The sequence below is a fragment of the Chaetodon trifascialis genome, chromosome 7, assembly GCF_039877785.1.
Source record: "Chaetodon trifascialis isolate fChaTrf1 chromosome 7, fChaTrf1.hap1, whole genome shotgun sequence".
NCBI lineage: Eukaryota > Metazoa > Chordata > Actinopteri > Chaetodontiformes > Chaetodontidae > Chaetodon > Chaetodon trifascialis.
Window position 1 is genome coordinate 24,708,402 of NC_092062.1, and position 22,923 is coordinate 24,731,324.

The window sequence follows — 22,923 nt, forward strand, 5'->3', positions numbered from 1 at the left end:
ATGACAGATGTTCAATTGCTTTTTCCTCCCACACCCAACATAACTTGTCCTGTATTTGGCCTCTGGCTCCTTGGTCCCATTTCCTCCACGTGGTCCCGTGCAGCTCCACACAGCCCAGCCGTGACACTGTAGGGGGTTAGAGGGTTCATTTCCCATGTGGCGTGATGGGTGTACTGTGAAAGTTAACATCGCCAGTATAGACGGTAATGCATCTAGAGTTTTTTTTTATCTTTCACACGCAGTTTGCAGTTTTTGGATTTACACAAATAACACTTAAAATAAAAAGTGCTTCCATAGTGAGTCAGTTAAACCAGTACATATCAAGGCCCATTTTTAGGTGCATCTGATCAATGCACAGTTTCTACAGGAACCTCAGTTCAAAGTATTATTATAGTGCTGGAAAGACCCAAATATCAAGAAATCTTCTCCAATAAATAATCAAATTTCATTTTTATATTTCAATTCTAGTAGGTGTTTAGTATACTTTCATGCACCACATTCATTTTTATCCATTACTGAGTCATACAGACTTCATATTCATCATATTCACTGGCATCCTAAGAAAGACAAATCAAATACAGAAAATTGTACAAAATAGCATTTTTTCTGAACAACAACAAATATTTAAAATATGCATTGGGGGGAAAGTAATGAAAAAATAATTATCCTGCTCAGTAGTAGGTTTCATCTGAACATTCAGTTGCTAGTAGCAACCGCTCTGGACACTGCAGCTTCAGTCCCGGCACAACGCCTGCGACCCGCTCACTGTTTACCTGAGACTTGCACACACAGTGACTGGTCTATCTCACTGTCAATCAATATATCAATAGCCCTGCTCCTTCTAAGCAGAATGAGCCATCATGGCTGCTTGTAAGCTGTCCCTGTGTGCTGTTATAGCACCTCGATTCCTGTGAAGTCAAACAGGTGAGCGACATCGTTTGAAACCTGAGAAAAGTTTACTTTGAGTAAATCTTTATTTTACTTTCAATTTTTGCCTGTTTTATTCATTCCTTACTAGGATTTTGTAGCTCGTCGCTCCTGACATTTTGGACTATCATATTTGGCAGCTTCTGAATTTTCCAACATTTTTTTCCAGTTGACCTTAAACTCTACACGTTTATATAATCCGCCATAAATCTTTAATGCAAGTATTTTGGCATCTGTTTTTCTGAAAAAGAAAATGTACATGTTGCAGAAAAGGAGAAGCTTTGAGAGGCTGATAAATGGAAGCTGTACAAACACACACCGACAGGACAGGAAGGGTTTTGAACTGATGTTGGTACATCCAGTTTCATCAGATCTGTGACCAAACAAAAACAAGTTGTGACATCTTTCTGATTTCCTTGTTGAAGCTTTATCTACAGATTCTCTTTATTACAGCTGCTTTCTTGTGATCAGTTGACTGCTAACAAAGCTGGCAGTTATTATACAAGCTGTCTGAGGCGAATGTGTTCCTACTACAATCATCTAAGTACTGTGAAATTACTGTTGGGCCGACTGTTATGTATTTTACTCTTTTTATCTTTGTTCTTGTGGAGTCTTCACTGGATTAATTATAGTGTTACACTTCCTGTGTTATAGGAATGCATTGGTCTTCCCAACATAAGGGACAATGCGACTAGTTTGACAGCTACTATACACTTTTATACTAATTCATTTTTACAATGTGGTCTAGCTCGTTTACATTTCATCTTCTTCTCATTTCTCATCCATGCCTTTGAACTTGCTATCCAAAACTCCTACATCAGCATTTATTGAAAGTGGTTCATAGTGACGCATCAGACTAATCCAACATCTGATAGTAGATGAGAAAAAGGATGTTAGGGATTACATCCCTGATGAAAAATGAACACCTTGTCAAAACAGTTTTCATACTGAAACGGTCTTTCAAAACTGCTGAATCACCCAGTTTTGTCACATTCAGTCGAGGCATTTTATTATGAAGGCAATGCAGTATATTTCAATACAATAGAGAGCTGATACAAACTGGTTACTTCATGGAATGCACAGTATAAAGTGCAGCCCAGCAGGAGGAAGTGTAAAGACATTGCTGGCACTTCAGGCTGTATGTCCATTTTTAGATATTTTTTTCTTTACCAACAAGCAGTTCACTCTTCACATTGTTCCAGTGCAGTGAAAGGTCATACTGCTCACAGAACAGGAAGTTCCAGTCCATTTCCTGTTCTCCTCTCTGAGACCTCTGAGTAATAGAAGTGTATCTTAGACCTTTTTTAGATGGTGTCATCCAAATGTTCGTGCAGCCTCTCTCCTCTGCTGCTGTGCCTGTGTCTCCTGGAAAGAGAGCCAAGCGTCCAATTTAGATCAAACAGCAGTGACAAACCGTGCACTGGCTCGAGTTAACATGACAATTGTTTTGTCAGCAGACACACACTGGCCTGTCATGCCTTGTGTGTGTCACTTCTCATGTGGGAGGACACTAACTGCGTTGCATTTTGCTGTTATCATTTTGCACCCTTAGTTTTTTTTTTTTGTCCTTTTAGAGCTGCGACTACCAGTGTCTTATTTTCTCGCAGCGTATGGCTTTATCACCAGAGCATAGCCTGAAATGAGATTTGTGTCTGTGGCTGCCAGTGTGCATGTGCATAACTGTACCTCCACAGCAGAAATGCCAGCACTCCTCCAAGCAGCAGCAGGACGACAAGACACACTACAGCAGCTGTTGTCCCTCTGCCCTCCGTCTCACATGGTGCTGTCAACCAGGAAAAAGACACCCGATGAGGGGAAAAAACACAAGTCATCTGACATGGCTGCCCCAAAAGGCCAAAAAGGTCCCTTGCACTACGTCTGTACAGTAACTAAACTGACTGGAGCAGCAAGAGCTAACAGGAGGAATCCTAAAATACCCTGACTGTCTTCGGAGCATCACGCTTCTTGGCAGATGCAAAGAATTGCATTTGTCTCGCCTGTTTAGCTGCAGTGGTAGCAGCAGTAGCAGTAGTGGCAGTAGTGATTTATTGATCGCACTGTGGAAAATCCTTTATCACTGAAACACCACCAGTGATACATTCACAGAACAAAGTGCAATCAGGACACGGTTCAAGACAGACAAGGCACGGTATAAAGGAGCCTGATTTCTGAATATCCATGACGCAGCGCTGTGAGCTGACTTTAAGTAAGACGTTAATAGGCATAGTCACCGTTTCATCCAATCAACGAGATCAGACAAATAAAGATTAAACGTTAAGATGATCTGATAATCTCTCAGTGGTGAAATAAGCATTCAGGTCTAATTATGTAAGTAAAGGTAGCAACAGAGCAGTGTGAGAGACCTCACAGGTCAAAGGATTGCACTGAAGAATGTTTGCTGGCATAAAAGATGTTTATCTTTATCTCATTCGGCATGCTTGGAGAACGTCCACTTTCAAAGTGTTTTATTGTTACATATATCATATAATCAATGCATTAAGGTGTAAGCAGCATGTGTAATTTTCTCTGCCTGAAATTGAGTAAATTGTACTACTTTATACACAGCTGGTTGGTTTAATCCATAACAATGTGTGACTTGCATGTATTTTGTCAGTTGATCGTTTTTTGGATGCAAAAATCTCAATTTTCAGCTGTCACTATGAAGCTCAAGATTTTATTCTGGAATTGAGCGCTGAATGGAAAAACTGAAAAATGGAAACACTCAAGTGAAGTACTTCAGGAGCGGGATTTCAGCACATATGGCAACAAAAGCATTCATTTAGAGTTGAATTTTTGCCCACCTGGCGAATCTAAATTAGCTCAGTTTTGTTCTCCACCAGCTCCTGGGGGACACATGTGGCTGCTAAATGCTCCACTGTGTTCACCAGCTAGCTGCTAACGTTTTGTGTGTGCTGTTGGGTGTCGGGCAGGTAGTGTACAATGTGCTTTTTCTATGTTTTTTCACCGAAAACAGCTGCCTGCTGCTCCAAACAATGCTATTATGGCTGCGAGAGTGAACCAAAACAGTAAAGGTGTGGGCTGTAAAACCAAAACAATGAGCTGAAATATGCATAAAAACACTGATTAGTGCAGCTTTGAATAATGTAAATAAATCTGCTTTATTGCAAACTGTACTCTACCTGTACGTGTTATTTGTTTCATATAGAAAGACAGAGGGACAATATGGCGTCAACTCTTACTTGCGGTGTAGGTGGCTGAACTGTAGCCTAGCTTGTTGCTGACCACGCAGGTGAAGTGGCCACAGAATGGAGTCATGGTCACCAGCAATGTTGTTCCATCTTTGGAGACGCTTCCCACAGTCTTGGTGATGGCGACTCTCTCATAGAGCCAGCTGAAGTGTGGTTCGGTCCCCCAGGCCTCGCCACAAACCAGCAAGGAGTGGGACACGTTGATGCTGACCGAGACATGGTGCACCGCCTCTGTGAGGATAAGAATGAAAAGCAGCGATAAGGATGGAGGTAAAAACTCAAGAGCGGCATAGAAAGGAGGAGACGTGAGGCGCTCAGCCGTGGGCGTCCATCTGTTATAAAATAAGAATAATGGCACATGGCTGTCCAAGAGGGTCGAACACAAAGAATCATGAGAGACGTTTAATGCTGTCAGGAGAAACTGGCTCAGTTTCAGAGACAATAATGAGGCCGGCGAGTGAGGCATAATGTCTGCGAATGGGATGATGGAAAACCCTGGAAGCCGCGAGAGCAGATGTAGAGAAGAGTGGAGCTGATGAATTGATACTGTTAGAGCAGACGGATGAGAGTCAAAAGCAAAGAAGCTTTGACACGAAACCAGAAAACTACGGCGAGACCGGAATCATCCAGAAGAGCTGAAAACAAAAGGAAGACCCAGATAGCAAAGCCTACAGGCAAATTTTAATTTAAAGTGTTTTGTTAAAATGAGACATCCGCTATCAGAAAGAAACAATGCACACTGGCGTGAAATTAAAACACATTCATTAGGCTGTACTGTTGGGAGCTGTTGGAGTTAACACTAGAAAGGCCAGGACATAGAAATATTCACTTTCATATCATTACTCTTACTACATGAATTGCCTCTGTTAGCTCTTCAAAGTGAGAAAAGATGGCAGTATTTATGTTCACGTCTTCACACTGGAAGCCTCCAACAGCCATAAACATCCACTGATCTTCTAACCTTATGACCTTTTTCTTGCCTATAGATTTTGGAGGACACAGTCATTTGTTATTAGGGCTGCAGCTACTGATTATTTGTACTATCTGTTAGGCTAGCATCCTGTTTTTGCAATTATTCAAATGTTTAGCCTATCAGAGAATTTGCACAATTGCAAATCCCAATTTCACAGAGCACATTTCAGAATAACAAACAACAAAAAAAAAAAACGAAAGTCAAACAGCCAAAGGCGTTCAATAACTAATGTTGTTCCCAATGTCAAAACTGAACGTTGAATCTCCACTCTTATGCCAACAGAGGTGAAAAGTGCCCAGAAAAAACAGAAATTTGAGAGTCTACAGACAAACTCCACAAAACTGGAGCTGTGTGTAAAATGTAAATAAAAACCAAATGCAATCATTTGCAAACAAACTGTGTTTTCCAAAGTGTTCCTGAGCCCATGTAGTGACATCCTTTATCCAGTCATGTGTTCACAAAGTGGTGAACCTCGCTCCATCCTCGCTTGTGAACGACTCATGATACTCTCACCTGTTACCAATGAGCCTGTTTACCTGTGGAATGATCCAAACAGGTGTTTTTGGAGCGTTCCACATCTTTCCCAGTCTTTAGCTGCTCCTGTCCCAACTTGTTTTGCTGGCATCAAGTTCAGAATAAGCAGATATTTACAAAAATCAATGAAGCTGATGAGCTCAAACATTAAATATATTGTCTTTGTACTTTTTAAGTATATGCCAAAGAGGACAAGCAAATGATCACATTCTGTTATGTTTATGTTTTGCACAGCGTACTGACTTTTTTTGGGGGGGGGGGGGGGGGGGGGGGGTTCTGGATTTGTGCAGTTTTTAGGGTCTAGAGGACAGACTTAGAGGAAAAAGAAAAGTACTTTCTATTGCTGACTGAGTTTCATTTTGTATTAACATAATGAGAAACTGTTAATTAACTTTCTGGGGAAGTTGCAAAAATGTCGATACTGAATGTGCATTTACGGACTGTATTTCATTTGTCTTCTGCCAGAATAAGCAAACTTGCAATGCACTAATCTCTCGTGGTGATTCCAGCATTGTTCAAGTTTCATATGGTCACGCGTAGGCGCTGATAGCACTTGATTAATGATAGTGACCGATCAGCCTATCTTATTGCTCCGTGGTGGGGGGGTCATGTCCACCCTGATACAATTGCTCCCCCCTGGCCCTCCACGTGAGGAAACCCACCCCAGTCCTGCACTTCACACTACAGTCGCTGTGACTCCAGCTCGTTACATAAAAAGTGCTGCTTCATTCACTCAGACAAACGTTGCCTCTGAACATAATCCAGACAGTGATTTTGTTTGTCAGCACGACATATTTGTGAATGCAAATGAGGTGTACATAAACATAATTTCTCAGGCAGAGTTGATCAACCAATTGTTTCAGCAATATGTAAAATGTTGACTACAGATTTGACACTAAATTCTTTGAGTGCTGCATATGATACTGTACCATACATCCTGACGATGCAGTGCGCGGTGGTCTCGGCCCCTTTGTGATCCGTCAGAGTCACAGCGTACACGCCGCTGTCTGTGCTGCTGTATCCATCAATCTGAAGTGTCGTCTCCTTCTGCTCTGCATTCGCGCGGACATTTGGCCTCGTACCGGCGCACTTGAGGCTTGAGCCGGGGCACGTGGCCAGTGTCACTTTCCCAGGATCGACTCCAGTCTCGGACTCCCGTTCCCAGGATATCATGGAGATCTCCTCCAGGGGCCCCTGCTCGATTCGAGCTCGCAGAACCAGGCTGGAGCCGGGGATTACATAGACGGGCTCCTGATTGAGGATGCGCACTGACAAACACTGGTGCCCACATGGCACTGGGGAGAGATTGGACCGCTTGTTAGTGCATGCTCATCAGAATGAAGCTTCAACATCAACTTGCCTCACGTAGTTTGTATTTATATTCAGATGACCAGTATGATCCACAGTATTTCATATTCATCAGTGTTGACCTCTTGGCCCTCGGAGGGTTTGCAGTGTTTGGGCAGAATGGGAAGCTAATGAAACAAACAATGGCACAATACTTCATCTCTATCCTCAGCTTGTATTTTATGAATATGTATAGCTGCTTCCTGTCAAACAATGTCAAGCAATGATTTATGGTGCATGACAGCCATGCCTAATGCGATATCCATCAAACCACATCAGTATCCTAAAATCTGTGTCAAAGCTGAAGTGGACCCGGTAAGCCTCCATGCATATACCACCAGCAGTATTAATCACGCCTCTCAACTTGATGGAGATGAAAATAACGCACGTGTGGGCATTAATGCAGAAGTCAGTTTACAGGCGTTCTTTTGCATTTGTGTCAGCATGAACACTGAACGGCTACTGTGATCTTTCTTTATGTTCTCAGAGAATAAAAGAACGCTGCTGTCTTATCTTGCATACGGGAAAACATTAGAGAAACAGAAGGAGAATATTAGGACATCTTTTGTTTTCTTCCCACATGTTGAAGCCGGTTTTTAAACAGAAATCATTCGGATGGTGGTTACAATAAAAAGCCTTACTCAAAAGAAGCAGCAGGGCAACTCCCCAGCACAGGAAACAGTGGAGATCCATAACACCTGCTGATGTAGACAGAGAACAGAGAGGGGAGTTTGTTCATGACCTCAGCAGCAGCACACCATGCAGCAGGGGTGCCACTACAGCAAGAATAATAACACCATCTCTAGATGTGTGAAATTAAAACGAGAGCAGAAAAACAATTAAAGAAGCATGTCCCTCTTTTAAAAAAATGTAATCCAAATGTTTAGGGTATTCGCTTTTTTTCCTAATTTAATTGCGAAGTATCCAAAAGAACAACAGCACTGGCACCGCAGACTGCACTAGACTCAAAACTTGGAACAAAATAGGGTCGGGTCTAATGCCAAAACTAAAAATGAACCCCCTCAAGCACAGCTGCTACAACAAAAAGACAGAGAGCAAACACTGATAGCAGTGCAACAACACAGCCCAAACTGCATGCATTAAATTTAACCTGGAATTCCCATTAGCCTACTTTATACCTTGAACTCATCCACATCCCCCCCCCCCCCCCCCCCCCAGTGGCTTTCACCTACCTGTACAAAGTTGAGACAAACAAAGCAGTCGAGCCAGAGCCCTGCCACGCTTCTCTTCACTTCTTCAGAGGTTAAGGTGCAGCGCAAAGCCCACTGCGAGCAGATTTAAGGCCCAGAATGAAACAGTATCTTCAAAGTAGTTGCCATTGCATTCTGAAAATGGATGTGGTTAAAGATGACACTTCCTAGATCTATAGCCGTTTCTGCAAGCGCCTTCGAAGGGACGTAAAGCTAAATGTTTCTTCTTCCTCTTCTCTGCTTGTCATGTCCAGTCACTGAGTCATATACTGTAGGCGTCACCTTGTTTTCAAGCAGCTTCCTCCCCCTGACTCCCCCCCTTTCCTGTACACTATAGACGTTCTACATTGTGCTTTAAATAAGTGAACTTTCCATTGTAAAGGCACTCTGTCTTATTGCCAGCCCCCCCCCGGCATTTGTCCAAAGACATGCTTGCATTACAATAAAACATGTTCAATTTGGATGTTCACACCACTGTTTGTAAACACATATAAAATGCAATGGTATTCTTTTGAAGGGAAACCCAATGACAATGTTGGAACTGGGTCTTATGAAATACGCTTTGTACTGCAGGCTTCTTATCCAGCATGAACACTATTTGCCCTGCAGACACAATACATTGTCTTGGCTTTGGATTGTAAAGACGAGGTAATACATGAATTACTCCATTCTTCTTCTTATTTTTTCTAATAATTTTCTCTCGCATGCAACTGACAAACACCTTCGAGCACATAAAGGGGAATGCAGACGATTTCATTCTCGTTCCCCAGGGAAAGTTCAGCAGTGTCTGTGAAATTGGGAAAAAAAAACTTACATTCAAACTTCACAGACAATAAATGGGCTGCAGATTTAGTGGAGTCACGTTAAAATTAAGGTCGTATTCTGGCCTTTTCTCACGCATATAAATGAGAATTTAAACCTCAGCTGGTTGGAAGAACTCTCAGAAACAAGGAAGATGAAGTAGTATGATCAAAAGCTCCAGAAAAGCTCCAGAAAAGCTACTAAATAGATGTTCAGATGAGTTTGTTTTGTCAGCTACACACATCTTTCACACTACGAGAGCAATGAAACATAATGACATCACTTATTCGGGGTTTAGCGCTGCAGTTCCTCACTTTGTGAAATGCATCCTGGGGCACAGATTTAACGAGTGATTTTAAACTGATTATAAATCCATTTGTATTTGCAGAGGGTTTATGAATAATCATGGGAATCACAGCTGTGGCTCCCACTGAGTTCTTTGTCTACAGAGGAGTGCTGTTAGCTGGAATTAACCAGTGGGTGGCACTGATACATCAGCTGAACAACATCAACACTTGGCCCTCGCTTCAGCCTCATTTTTCCGCAGCAGACACCATCATGTGCTTCTGGTTCCATGTGCAAATTCATTTAAGTCTGGTTTTGCTTCACATTAATCCATATCATTGCGTAATTAAGCAAAGAATTGAATGCACAAAGACGTTGTTACCTCGTATAATTTCATCAGCCACTTCAGATCATAGCTGCCATGTAACACTGCAGCAGGACAAACAAAAAAATGACCTTCAGTCATGAATGTTAAAAGCAAAATGATTACCATGATGAGAACACAAAATGTGATATGGTGTCTGCTTAACGTCCAGCACTGTCGTTTAAAAGGACAGAACAAGTTAAATGCAACCTTTATATCTTCTGATGCTCTTTGAACATGTCTTTGAGGTTGTGTAAAAGCATCTAATAATTTTCTTTTTGGCATTTGCTCCTCCATGCTCAACGTTATCATTAAACACAGTCGAGGAAAAAAACAAGGCACATTTATTCAAGCGCTACTGTGCTTAAATACAGCTTTGAGGTACTTGTACTACTACATGATTTTACTTTACTGTTTTATATGTTATACATCTAAATTTATATGACTGAAACATATAAAACACCTCATCATCTTGTGTTTTGATACACTTTTATTGATGAAAATGCCAACACTATCTTAAGTATTAGTACAAAGTACCAGTAAAACAATGTAAAAAAGACACCATTACAAGGAAAAGTGCTGCATTCAAAACCTTATTCAAGTAAAAGCAAAGAAGTATTATCAGCAAATATAACTTAAAGTATCAAAGTACTCCCTCTGCACAAAAATGACACCTGCTATTTATTAGCCTACATTTATTATTTATATTAATACATATTACATTTTTAGGCTGAAGCATCAGTGCATAAACAACACTTCACTGTTGTAGCTGGTCAATGAGCTAAGTACTTTATATATAATTTGGAATAAAACAGATTATTTGCCTCTGAAATGTACCTCAAATCTGGCGCTGGAGTGAATTATAGTTACTTTCCTGCACTGGTTTGTCTGTTCAGACAAGTGACTGCGGGCTCTTTAAGAAAACAGGTGCGTCCTTGACAGGTAATAGTGGAGCAACAGGAAGTAGACTCAGTAGATAGCAAACACACCGAACGGAGCTTTACTTCAGCACAAAAATGAACGTGACAACAAGGGAAAAATACTTTGGTAAGTTTCAGAAAGCTCATTCCTCTTATCGCTGCTCAGGACAGGAAGTTTGTGTTTGTCCAGAATAATCTGAATTGAATCAGCACATTAATAGTAGCTGGGCTAATGCACAGCCTTTATTGTTTTTTTAAAAAACTGCTACAATTGTTAAAAGGCGTCACTCAAAAGTGATTCTGAATACTAAAAAGTTTAATCTCTCTGCAGACCGGCCTGACTGACGACATGAGACAACCTTTGCTTCTTATCAGGCTGGCGCTGGCAGGTAAAACAATCCGTGCACTGACAGTTTCCGCCACCTGTTCCGGCAGTAACGTTCAAACAGCTCACAAATGTCTCTGAAAACAGAGTAGAGGTAGTTGTACTGTGTGTGACTAAAAAAAAAAAACAGGCCAGGAAAGAGAAGGTGTGGTATGCCAGGCACGTTCATGAAACAATTGCATTTGAAGCAGAAAGCTTGTTTTAACCGCTCTTAAACCTGCGCGGCTGCATTCCCGTCTGTGCCGTGAGTGCTGAGTGACGTGGTGCCTTCACGGCCCCTCTCCCAGGCTCCTACATCTGAACTCTGTGCTGACTGGGAGGTTATTGTTTCTGTAGGCGGTGCCGTTTGGTATTCTGTCGACATGGTTGTTCATGCATGAACAACTGGCCGACTGTCAATACGGATACTTCACTGTTGTTTATGAAAATGCGACTTTAGGAGAATTATTATTGTTTACTTCAGGTCGGCCTGCTTTGAATGACAAAAGTCACTGAGCGCATCCATAACTACTTGGTAATAAAATAATGAAAAATGACATAAATATATGAACAAAATAATAACACAAGCTTTCGCGCTTTTAAATATTTTTTAAATCTATGTAATAGGCCACATAGATATGAAGAAATGGTCTGCTCATCATGCGCAGTTTTAAAAATAATATTCAGTATTTTCATTATTGTCCATGAAAGAACCAAAAGCAACAATGATTTGATCCTCCCACTAGCAACCACTGTCTGTGTCTCTGAAGCCTCATACGGCTTTTTCCTCTGTGCCTCTGTGTCGTCCAAAAACAATTAAAAACACAAGAGTGAGCCACACCGTGGACGGACACGTTATTGGGAATCAATCCTACTGTACATGCACCGTCCTCCGGCTGTAAATCCCTGCAAGAGCATCCAATGTGTATTACTCCGCAGATTAAAGTAGGCCCTAAGGCGCTATTTATTCCTGCTGGAAATTAGCTATTCTTTTCAAACCAAATGAACAATGTGAGCAGTTTTTCAAGATACATACATACATACATATATACACACACACACACACACACATATATGTATGTATGTATGTATTATACTGCATTTGTGAAGATCTAGATTATGTGTATCAAATGAGTAGCGTACCTGTGAGTTTACAGGTCGTTACTCTTTACCCTGGTATAATATGTTGTTGGATGCGCGATAATGAAAAAGATCAAGCAGAAAAAGATCTGCTTTAGGTATTTGTGCTGCTGCAGCAACATGAGCACGGAAAATTAGCATCAAGAATGTAAATGATATTTTAATTCGTTCACTAAGGGTTGTTGTTCATGCATGAAAGATAATAATTAAAGTAATAATCAGCAACACTCTCATGCAATTAGATATTCATTTTGCTGCTATCTATCGGCAATTGATATAAAGAATTAGCGATTCAACCTACACAGTTTATAAAAGCTTTTTCCCTTTTTTTTATTCCAAATGCCTGCGGTGTGGTGGATGTGTCTGACAGAAAGCACACGAGAAGCAGTTTATTTTACATTTCCTGAAACAATAGTTAGACCGGAATAAACTGAAGAAACAGATTGTTCGAATGAGCAGATAAAGACTCACAAAGCTGAGCAACAGACAGTAAAAACTTTTCTGGCTGCCAGTTAATGTGTGCGGTTCACAGTTTAATCAGTCCAATGTGACTGCATGACCTCTGGGCTCTCTGCCATTATTTATTCAATGTCTGCAACCAAAGCACTTTTATAGTTTTATTTTAATTAAACAGTTAAATACGACTCTGCACAGTCATACTTACAGCTTACTTGAATTGCTCTTGCGTTCTGGCCTTGTAAAAACAACCATCATCGATACTGAGCTCATGAATGTTTCTCACCTCTGAGTCATCACTCTTTATGTTTCTGTCTCTGCTGAAAAAGCAACAAGGCCAAATGCCGAAGCACCTTTGTTGACTTTAAGGAATCATTGTGGGGACCTGGAATCCATCTCGCTGGTGGCTGCTGTCATTTTATACTCTGCCCCCCTGTGAAAATCATGTAAAGGCGGTCCAGTGAGACTGATCAGGACCATATTGATTTGATTCACTGTAATTCATTGGCCAGAGCGCTCTTGCGTGGTAGCTTTATATGCCAGTAAAAGGGCATTTGAAATTCAGCCTGTGTTTGCCTGCCTGAGTCTGTAGTACCAACACAAAAATGAGGGAGGACTGGCAGCCACACACAAAAACACAGATTTTTTCCATCTTCACGGAAATGATCAAACGGCACACAACGGTTAAACGCCTGAATGTGTAAAATCAATGGTTCTTTACAACACTGTTTTTGAAAAATTGCCTATGCACCAGTGGTTCTTGAGAAGAGAGACAGCAAATATGATTTTGATTTTGGGCTTACGATAAGTCAGGCTCACAAAAACACAAAATAGATGTTTAGCTTGGGATCACTTACAATCCAAAAAACATGGTGTGAAATCTATGAGGGAGGAAAGAGTGTGTACCTTACTAATGGGTTTTTCCCCCTGAGCCCAGTCTGTGTGTATCTATAGATTTTGTTCTCTGCAGTGGTGAAAGGAGTGTTCACATCTTTTGCTTAAGTTAAAGTACATTAGTTTAAAAATACTCTATTACACATAAAAGTCCTGCATTACATAAGTATAGAAGTATTATGAGCAACATGTACCTAAAGTACTCTGTTTTAGCGATGTGGAGCTACTTTTAACTACTTTATATACAGTTACAAGTACAGTCAAGTGGTTCCAACCAAGAAGTCGATTGTGATCATTCATGTATTTGTTAGGTCATAATTTGATTATTTGCTGCACCCATTTGTTTTCATTTTTTGTCTTTAACCCATGCTTCTTTGTGTGAAATGAGGGATAATTTCACCTCTCTTGGCTTGGAACGGGTATTGAGACGCAACCATCAGATAAGTTTAGCAGAGAAATGTCACACGCCCCAGCTTGCCTCTGCTGTTTTGTGATGGGTCGTGACCTCAGCAAGCAGTTTGATCTTTAACAGTATCTCGTACTTCATCAGCTTATCAGGTTTTCAGCTATGCTTACAGTTGGCGACTGTTGGTCGGCGGGTTTGTCCACCACGTTGGTGCAGACTGAAATATGTAACAGCCATTCGATGGATTGCCCTGAAATTTGGTACAAACATTCATGTGCAATTCAGGATGATTTGTTATCACTTTGGTCATCCCTCATCTTTTTAGCTTGGACCACCATCTCACAGAATCTTGGGTTTAAAATACCTGCAAAATTAATGACAGTCCCATCAGTCTCATTGGTGCTGGTGCTAATTATCAGAGGTTAGCATGCTAACATGTTAAACTCAGCAGATGAACATGGTAAATATTGTGCCTCCTGACTATCAGCATGTCAGCATTGTCAGTGTGAGTATGTTAGCATGCTCATGTTAGCATTTAGCTTAAAGCACCAGTGAGCTCCTTGCAGGCTGTAGATTCCTAATATTGTTGTGGAATATTTGCTAATTTTACCTTTTGGGCCGTGAACATTATTTAAATGATAAATCTGAGAAGTTTAAAGGGCAAATTGCTCTTTTGTGAAGTTTTTGTGCCTTGGCCTTTGCCAGAGCTACAAATATTTTTTCCTTGATCCTCCCTCCACCATAAATAAGCATGTTTTATTTTTAATGCAATGAGCAAACAGCACAGAGGGAGTAAGAGTCATCACCAAAACAAACAGCTTATTTAGACACTGGGTTTTTTTTGGACGTGGTCAACCCAAAAAGTTTGTACTTTTAACTATTGTACTTAGTAACTTTCAACAGTTTCTCTCTCCTTTTGTTTCCTGTTTAGTCCTCGTCTCTGCCAGTGTGCTGGCTCAGGACCAGGTACAGATCCAGTTCCAGACAGACCCGGTGCTGGTTCAAACTGGAACTGAGATAGTGTTCACGGTGCAGACAGTGTCCCAGGTCCTGTCCATGACATGGCAGTACAAAGGAGTCACTCTGGGTCTGTGGGTCGGAGGAGCCCCGGTGATTAACACAGTGCCCCAGTTCCAGGGAAGGGTCACCATCTCTGCGACGCAGCTCCGAATTGGAGGCGCCCAGCTCCGGGATGCGGGGAACTACACGGTAGAAGTGACCCCCCTGGCTACGACAGGCCTCGACTCTAACTCCAGATCAATACAGCTGAGGGTGTTCGGTAAGAGATAAAGAGGTGTGCCTGTGAGTTCACTTAAGAAAGAGGAAGAGGAGGGAAGCGAAGGTGGGAGGGGTGGTGAAGTGTGCAGGAGAGGGAGGTTTTGAGGGAAGTGATAATGTTAAGGAGGAACAGAAGGGAGTTAAGAGAGAAGAGGGAGGATTTGGGGAGTAAGAGAATTAGTCTGGGAGGTATAATGAAATTAGTGACCCATAGTAGGCGAGGTAAAATTAATGAAATAGGAGGAGGGGATGACGCTAGTGGCTGAGGGCTTTATGCTAATTAAAACTGATTTGATATGCAGTGCTCATGCTCTTAGATGTTTGATATTGTAGCAGTCTAAATGTAGCGTCACTGTTACATACAGCACATACAGCATTTGCATGCATTTATATTCAGTACAGTCATGGAGACTGAACAGCTGAGTGTCTCTCTTTATTTTCAGTTATCAGCCCACGCTGGAGGGATGACGTCTTCCTCGTCCCTCTTACCATCAGCGCTAATGGGGTGGCAGGGTCACCAAATTGGTAGAAGCACTAGCCTGTTATTGCTGAAAGGTCGCATCCTCCAAACTCACAACAGCTCGTTCGTGTCACGGAACATCTCGCGTCCTTGAGCACGACTCTCACCCTCCTACTTACTCGCATAACTTACTCTGGAAATGAGAGCCAGCTAAAATCCTAAAAAAAAAAAAAAAAAAAGAAAAAGAAGAAAAAAGCTCAAAATGCTTCTGCTGAGTCACAGGCGAGCGGAAACTGTGGAAAAATGCAAGTGATTAGAGCTATTTGGTAGTTGCTTGTTTTTGTTTGTTTGCTGTTGCTGCTGCGGTTCTCTCTTAGTCACAGCCTCCTCGGTCCGCACGCCCCCTCTTCTCCCTCTCCAATTATTTAACTTAGGCTGCCCGCCAAGAGGCATCTAGGCTACCACTCATACCGTCTGCCCCCTTATTCACCATCTGTGCCTCTGTCTGAATCCTGTCCCTTCTCAGCTCTCACTTGCTTTGATTACAGCAAATTATCCTCAACAGAAACATAAAACTGCCCTCTATTGTTCTGTCACTTCAACTTTTGAAGTGAGCTCTCTCACACTCTAGTTCTCTATACCTATAGTAATAGCGCCTTTAGAAACCTTTTCTGGGTAATTCTTCTTTTGCAGCTCTGTGACACAAATGATTTTTTTGCCTCCCTGTAGATGCAGTGGCTGGGGTGAGTCTGTTTGTTCCCACGATAGCGGTGGAGGGGAAAAATGTGTCTCTGAGGTGTACGTGGACTGCTGGGACGGAGATTACAGTCCAGTGGGGCAAAGGAGGCGCAACCATCACCCCTGACTCCAGGATCACCATCTCTGGCGGCTCTCTGGTCATCAACCCAGCCAGACGGGGTGATGCCGGGGAGTACACGTGTACCGTCAGCAACCCTGTCAGCGCCCAAACGGCCACACAGAAGCTCACCGTCTACTGTGAGTTTGCAGTGAGTGACCAAGACAAATGGCAGCTAATATGCTGCTGCTTATCTGTTATCCACACTGCAATGCATACAGTGTACTGAATTGCACTTGGATTGCACAGGACGTTCCCCCAAAAGCTTATTGCACTGCATCTAGCTTTGTCTTGATCATATCCTTATTTCTGTGACAGCCTCGCTGTCATATTGCAACACTCCCAATCACCCCAGCAGCATACTAAAATGGCCCGTTGTCCTCGAACATCAAAGCTTTTTTACCCAGATGAAAAACATCAGATTATGGGTGTTGTAATCAGCCGGGGCTATGCATACCAGAAATGTATGCACTTGTAAGCCGTGTTCATTTTCAGCCACCACCTCTTGTGGCCACAGAAGTGTTCATCCCAGACTTTAATTTGCTCATATGGTGTGAATCCGTGATAACACAATCGCAGAGGCTGTTGCAGTCCTGCATTCTGATTGAAGCTCATAAAACTGGAGGTGCAGCGAGCAGTGTTTTCATTATTGATTAATTTCTTAGATATTTTTTTCAATTAATTGCTCAGTCTATGAATGATCAGAAAATAGTGAAGCACACCCCTCACACTTTCCCAGAGGCTAAGGTGACAATCCTAGCATTTGAGAAGCTAGAATCAGCAAATATTTGGCCTTTTTGTTTGATAAATTACTCGAATGATACGATCAGGCAGATTTTTTGTTGATCAGCATAGTTTGACATTTTGGCAAATGTGCTTATTCTTGCCTGAATTGATACCACTCCTGTGTTTGCCCGTTCAATATGAAGCTGAAACTAGCCGACAGTTAGCTTAGCTTAGCATGAAGACTGGAAGTGAGGGGATACAGTTAGCTTGTCTTTGTCCAAAGGTTACTAAATCTGCCCACTAGCAGCGAAATGTTCACCGTTTATCACGTTATTTCCTGCTTCTTTAATCTGTATAAAAACTGACATGTTAAACAAATTGTGGTTTTACATGGGGGATTATTTGCTGGACTATTTCTTGGACTATTTATGAGCGTAATAATACACAAAAAGGACAGTGCTGTACTGTAAACTGTAGGCTCACCAACGCTGAACTGTGCTGAACTGCAGGCTGCAGTCTTTCCTGGGAAGCGTCTCCTCTTTCGGCAGGACTTTCTTCAGCCTCTGTGCAGGATTTTAGATGCACAATGCCCCTCGCCCGCCAATTAGATTCTACTGTGAACGGGACTCATTGAGAAACATATTGATATAGGAGGTGGCAGCCATTGTGATTTTTAGATTTAACATCCAACCAGAAAGTGCACGGCTCCTTCATTAGCTGAGTAATATGCTAACAAGGTCAAAGAGGGCTCATCAAAATGTGTTAGCCCGAGGAGAAGACTTAAACCCAAAACTGGCAAAGTGATAAGCCTATAAACAGAATATATAATCTGTGCATTTAAGTCAGCTTCTTCAGGGTACAGATTTTCCTTGTTTTGCCTGTGAACCAAATGTTTATGATGCTGATAACAATGTCCTCTGATCATCACCAAACCAGATGGCCCTGACACCCCTGTGCTGACCAAGGACGCCCCGAAAGACTGTGTCGGGGGAGGGGATGTGTTGGTGGGACAGACGGTGCGTCTCACCTGCATGTCTGACTCACTGCCCCCTGCCCTCTTCTCATGGCAACGTGACGGACAGCCGGTCGCATCCGGACAGCCGGACAGCGGGGTGCTCAGCCTTCAGACTTTCTCAACCAATGAGAGCGGCCGGTACGTCTGCACGGCCACAAACAGCATTACTGGAGGCACGTCGGAGCAGGGGACAGACTTGGCCATCGTAGGTGAGTTATGGTGGATGCTGACCTCTCTGTGACTGATAATGATGACGGTTGGTTTTGGACTCCGTCCCTGTATCTGTCTTCTCGACAGGAGAGGGACAGAAAGTATCCTGGGAGATTGATCTGGTGAGAATGTGGTCAAAGTCATTCAGTGACTTTCACACATACTTTCTCCTCCCTTTATTTTCATTTCTTTCTCTCCCTGTCTCCCTCTCCTTACTATTACTTTATCATCCTTTCTTAGTATCTTCCCCTCCTCTCCTCTTTCCATCTCTTCCTCTTCTTGTCCGTCTGAGCTCCAGACTCGTTATCTTTATTAATTCTCCCCCTTTGACACCATTCTTTCTATTTCAGACACGTGTCTAAATGGAGGGGAAGTGGCGGGGATTGTGATTGGCTGTTTGCTGCTGATTATAATCATCGTGCTACTCATCTTGCTCATTGTCTTCCTCGTGCGAAGGAGGAGGGGTAAGTCTGATCGTGGACATTGTGTCTATTTTGTCTTTTTGTTGTGTATTGTAATGACACAAACACATTGTGACATGATCTTTATGTCAATATATACTTATATAACAGCTGAGGCAAGTGATATATGTGTATATTCTTTATTTCTACTGTTACAGCAGAGCAGAGACGGGATGTTGTACAGAAGACCAACCCAAATCCCAGGCCTACAGTAAGCCACAGTAAAGTTTACATACGGTTCACTATTGATTTTGTGTCTATCTTGTCCATGTGATGGTGCTAAAGGGCTTTTCACAAATTAAGCTCCTCATTCCATCTTTCTTTTGCTGTCTCTTCTCTCCCTTCCCTCATTTTTCATCTGCTCCCATTAAGCCTCCAGATCCACAACCTAATGGTCCAAGGGATTTGGGCCAAGGTCCCCATCCCCCCCTCTATCACTTGAATGCACACACGCACCACCCTGACCGCTTATACACAGCCCCGCGTGAAGATCGTGACCGCCTACGGACAGTGCCGCTGAACGGCCTGCATAACTCCGACACACACCAACACAATGGTCGCACCCACACAAATAGACTCCTACACAATTCTATTCAGAACACTAATTCATACCCACACAATGGCATTGACAACCCCGCTTTCACACACACTGATGCTCTGAATGCAAACACACTCCCAAACACACAGCAGCGAAATCCGGACATTCTCATACAGACTGGTACTGCCCAGGGTGGCGCCCAGCTGCCGGTGGTCCACCTCAGCCTTAACACGCTGCCACAGACTGCCCAGCAAAGCAACAATGCACAAATGCCCACAATTCATGTCAATCTTAACTCCTACTCAACCAATGGCCAACAGACTCAGCAAGACAGCTCAATTCCTCTTAGTAATACAGCAAATAATAACGATTCACAAACCCAACAAAGCTTGATACATGCAGGGCACTCAAATCCCAGAATGCAAAGTGGGCAGTCCTATCGTAGTGACCCCCAGCTGAATGGTCACCGAGATCAGCCTGCACTTATCCCGACTGGACACACTCACTATAACAGTAATAACGCTTCTCAGCGAAACGCCAACACACAGACATACCAGCAGGAGCCAGAGCCTCATAGCAGGACTGATAGAAACTCAGGCGGACGTGATACCGCTGTCAGCTCCTCCCATCGTCAGATGCCATGGGATCGCCTCAGAGGGACGCCAGCGTATCCCGCTGGCACGCTTCAAAGAGGACGGACATCACCTGAGTTCACCTCTGACACTACAGACTACACTACCCACCCCCCCATACGAGAGGAAAGAGCACGAAACAGATCTCAGCCTCCACATCAGAGTCTAACCGCCTCGCGAGGCAGAGCTCCACCCAGAGAAGATGCACCGTCAGCGGACAGGCGGACACGGAGCCGTTCAGCTGATCTTCAAGTCCCAAACACTGGCAATGTGACACAGCTTGAGGCTACACACCACATACAGAGAAGCCCCCGCACACAAAGGGAGAGCGCTCAGCGAGACATCAGAGGTTCGCCCGCTAGCCAGACTGCCCCCAGGCAGGAAGCCACACACAGCAATAACCCACAGGCAAGGCCTCTCATGAGCCAGCGGGCCTCTGGAGGCCACTCCGCTGTGTCACAAGGACCCATGACACAACAGGAAGTGACTGCACTGCGGGGAGGAGATACAAGAGCTTTGGCTGATCCTAATCACCTTCCACAGGCACACATGGCCCAGCAACATAGAGCAGCACCGATCCAAAAACCACCGCTAGGTCCGGGCACACAGACAGCGCCTGTCATACATGGTGCCAATCAGCCTCGCCAAGGAGGCACTGCTCCAGTCCCAAACTCTTCTGCCCAGCCTAATCCCAGTAACCTAACCCAGGCTACACTTAAAGCCCACACTGAGAGGGCTCAAACATTTCAGAATCGGAAACAGCAGACCCGTGCTGCCCTGCTTCACCCTGGACCACAGGTGCAAGCTCCCGCTGCTGGGGCTCAGCACCGACCCACTCCTCCTCCTGTTATCCCCCTCGCACAGTTCCAGACCCTCCCCAAGAAGCACACCCAGCACAAATCTCCAACTAGAGGTCCTCAGCCCCCCAGGCCTCCTGTTAACATACCAGTGGCTCAACGTCACCTACAAGTACAACAGCGTTCCAATGTGCAGCACCACCCTGCCACGATGCCAGCCAGCCATCTTCACCATCCTGGAAATGGGCGCACGCATGTCAGTGCAGGCAGGCATGCTCACGCCCCTGCCCGCGGCCACGGGCAGCCTGCCCACTTCACCCACCCACGGCAGGTGAGTGAGACACAGCATGATGGTTTGAAACTGCAGCCAACAGATGCCATATGTTTAGCGGTACTGCAGATTTCCAGCACACGGTTTTCTCTCAGATGAGCACTTACAGCTGTCATATCGTGTCACACTTGCTGTTCTCTTGCATGTGTGCAGTATTATAGGCCTGCCTCTACCTGCAGTGCCTCCTCAACACTTTGTGCTCCTGTCTGTAGTGCGTGTTTCTTGAAGGATGCTTGACAGCCCCTGGATTTTTACGATTGACAGTCTTCTCAATGCCATAAAAATGTATTTAGTCTTGAGTGTTTGTGACACTGTGGCAGTTTTTAGAAGTAGCATCGTGTGTCAGAGGTTCGGCCTCTTCTTCTGCATGACATGTTGGCAATGAAGGGCTTGTTGTGTCTTTCCAGCAACAGGCTCACAGAGGGAGACCAAGATGATGACAGATGTCAGCAGACTACACTCCACAATGTCCCGCATCCACTGACACAAACAAACAGCTGACAGATGTGATCCAATATACCACCAAGCAAGACTGACTGCACAAGGTTCTGCACTCAAAAAAGCTGTCATACCCTGGTTTCTCAGTCCTTAAGTCAGTTTTTTTTTTATAAAAGATATAAACATGTCTCCCATGGGGATGATGAAATTTAACTTTTTAGAACTCAGTCCTGCTTTCCTTGAAAGAAATGACATATTATCTCAAAGAAGGAGGCTTGATCTGCCCTTTTTAGAAATTGCTAAATTAAATAAGGTAAATTATACTGAAGGATTTCTCCATAAAAGAAATGCTCCTCATTCAGTTCCTTCTCCAATGCACACACACACACACACACACACACACACACACACACACACACACACACACACACACACACACACACACACACACACACACACACACACACACACACACTGATACCATCACCCACATGTGCTATTTTGACTTCTGAAGCACCGGTCATGCATCACGCTTTGCCAAGAGCCTGCTCAGAGTAGACAGGTTCAGTGATCCATAGCTCTTGACCAAGCTCACATCCCCTCATCCATTCATCATCAAAACTAAACAACACTACCTTGCCAAAATGCATTTGAGGTGCCTGCATGACTCTCTGTGTGCGTCTGACACTTAAAAAGATCTAATAGCGACAGACAGTAAATGAGAAGGGACTCTGCTCAAGACGGACTTGTCCCCCGGGAGCAGTGACATTTATGAAAGACGAAATTAAGCCGTGGGGGTGGTCCTAATGTACGTGGAAGTATTTATTTTGCGCCTTCTGTTTACAGATGCCTCTCATGACACTTCTCAATTAAGGGGTTTCGCCTCAGTGGCGCTCAGAAGTAATGCTCAGCTAACTATGAAGGGGATCCGACGAATGGATGGGCGCTTATTAATTAAATGATTTTATGCGACTTAAATGACTCGGAAAATAATCACACCCGTGCACGAAAGAGGTCAGCACAAAGACCTGGGCTGCCAGGCTTTGTGCTGAAGAAGCACACTGAACAATTCATTGTCTCCACTGGGTCATGGACAGCACATTAAAGACAATGGGATGTCATTATTACTTCAATATATTATTACGTATTTATTGATTTAGAATGTTCTTTTTTAAACTCAGGGGAGTGCTTGTAAAATTGATTATTTAGGTTGCACCAACGGATATCAAACATGGACACTATAATTTATTGGAGTCGATTTTTACATTCATTGTGCTGCTGTAAATTCTTACTAGAGCACCAAATGTGTATTAATCCCCCAATGAAAGTAGTCCCTGACAAATGCACTAT

At 43.3% G+C, this 22,923-nt stretch overlaps 1 protein-coding gene across 3 annotated transcripts; it reads right to left on the bottom strand.

Moving 5' to 3' along the window:
- Window positions 1-1,915: 1,915 nt before the first annotated feature.
- LOC139334064 (uncharacterized) lies at window positions 1,916-20,185 on the bottom strand. 3 transcript variants are annotated; one of them, XM_070966806.1, is made up of 7 exons: window positions 19,930-20,185; window positions 8,184-8,276; window positions 7,632-7,691; window positions 6,573-6,938; window positions 4,128-4,367; window positions 2,614-2,710; window positions 1,916-2,292 (listed from the first exon to the last, which is right to left on the bottom strand). In XM_070966806.1, exons 3-7 carry the CDS (start codon window positions 7,681-7,683, stop codon window positions 2,232-2,234), a joined length of 816 nt encoding a protein of 271 aa, XP_070822907.1. In that variant the 5' UTR covers window positions 7,684-7,691; window positions 8,184-8,276; window positions 19,930-20,185; the 3' UTR covers window positions 1,916-2,231. The 3 variants fall into 3 exon arrangements, with proteins under 3 accessions (XP_070822907.1, XP_070822906.1, XP_070822908.1); XM_070966805.1 differs by lacking the exon at window positions 19,930-20,185 and having other exon boundaries at window positions 1,917-2,292; window positions 8,184-9,790; XM_070966807.1 differs by lacking the exon at window positions 19,930-20,185 and having other exon boundaries at window positions 1,925-2,292; window positions 7,632-7,688; window positions 8,184-9,790.
- Window positions 20,186-22,923: the final 2,738 nt, after the last annotated feature.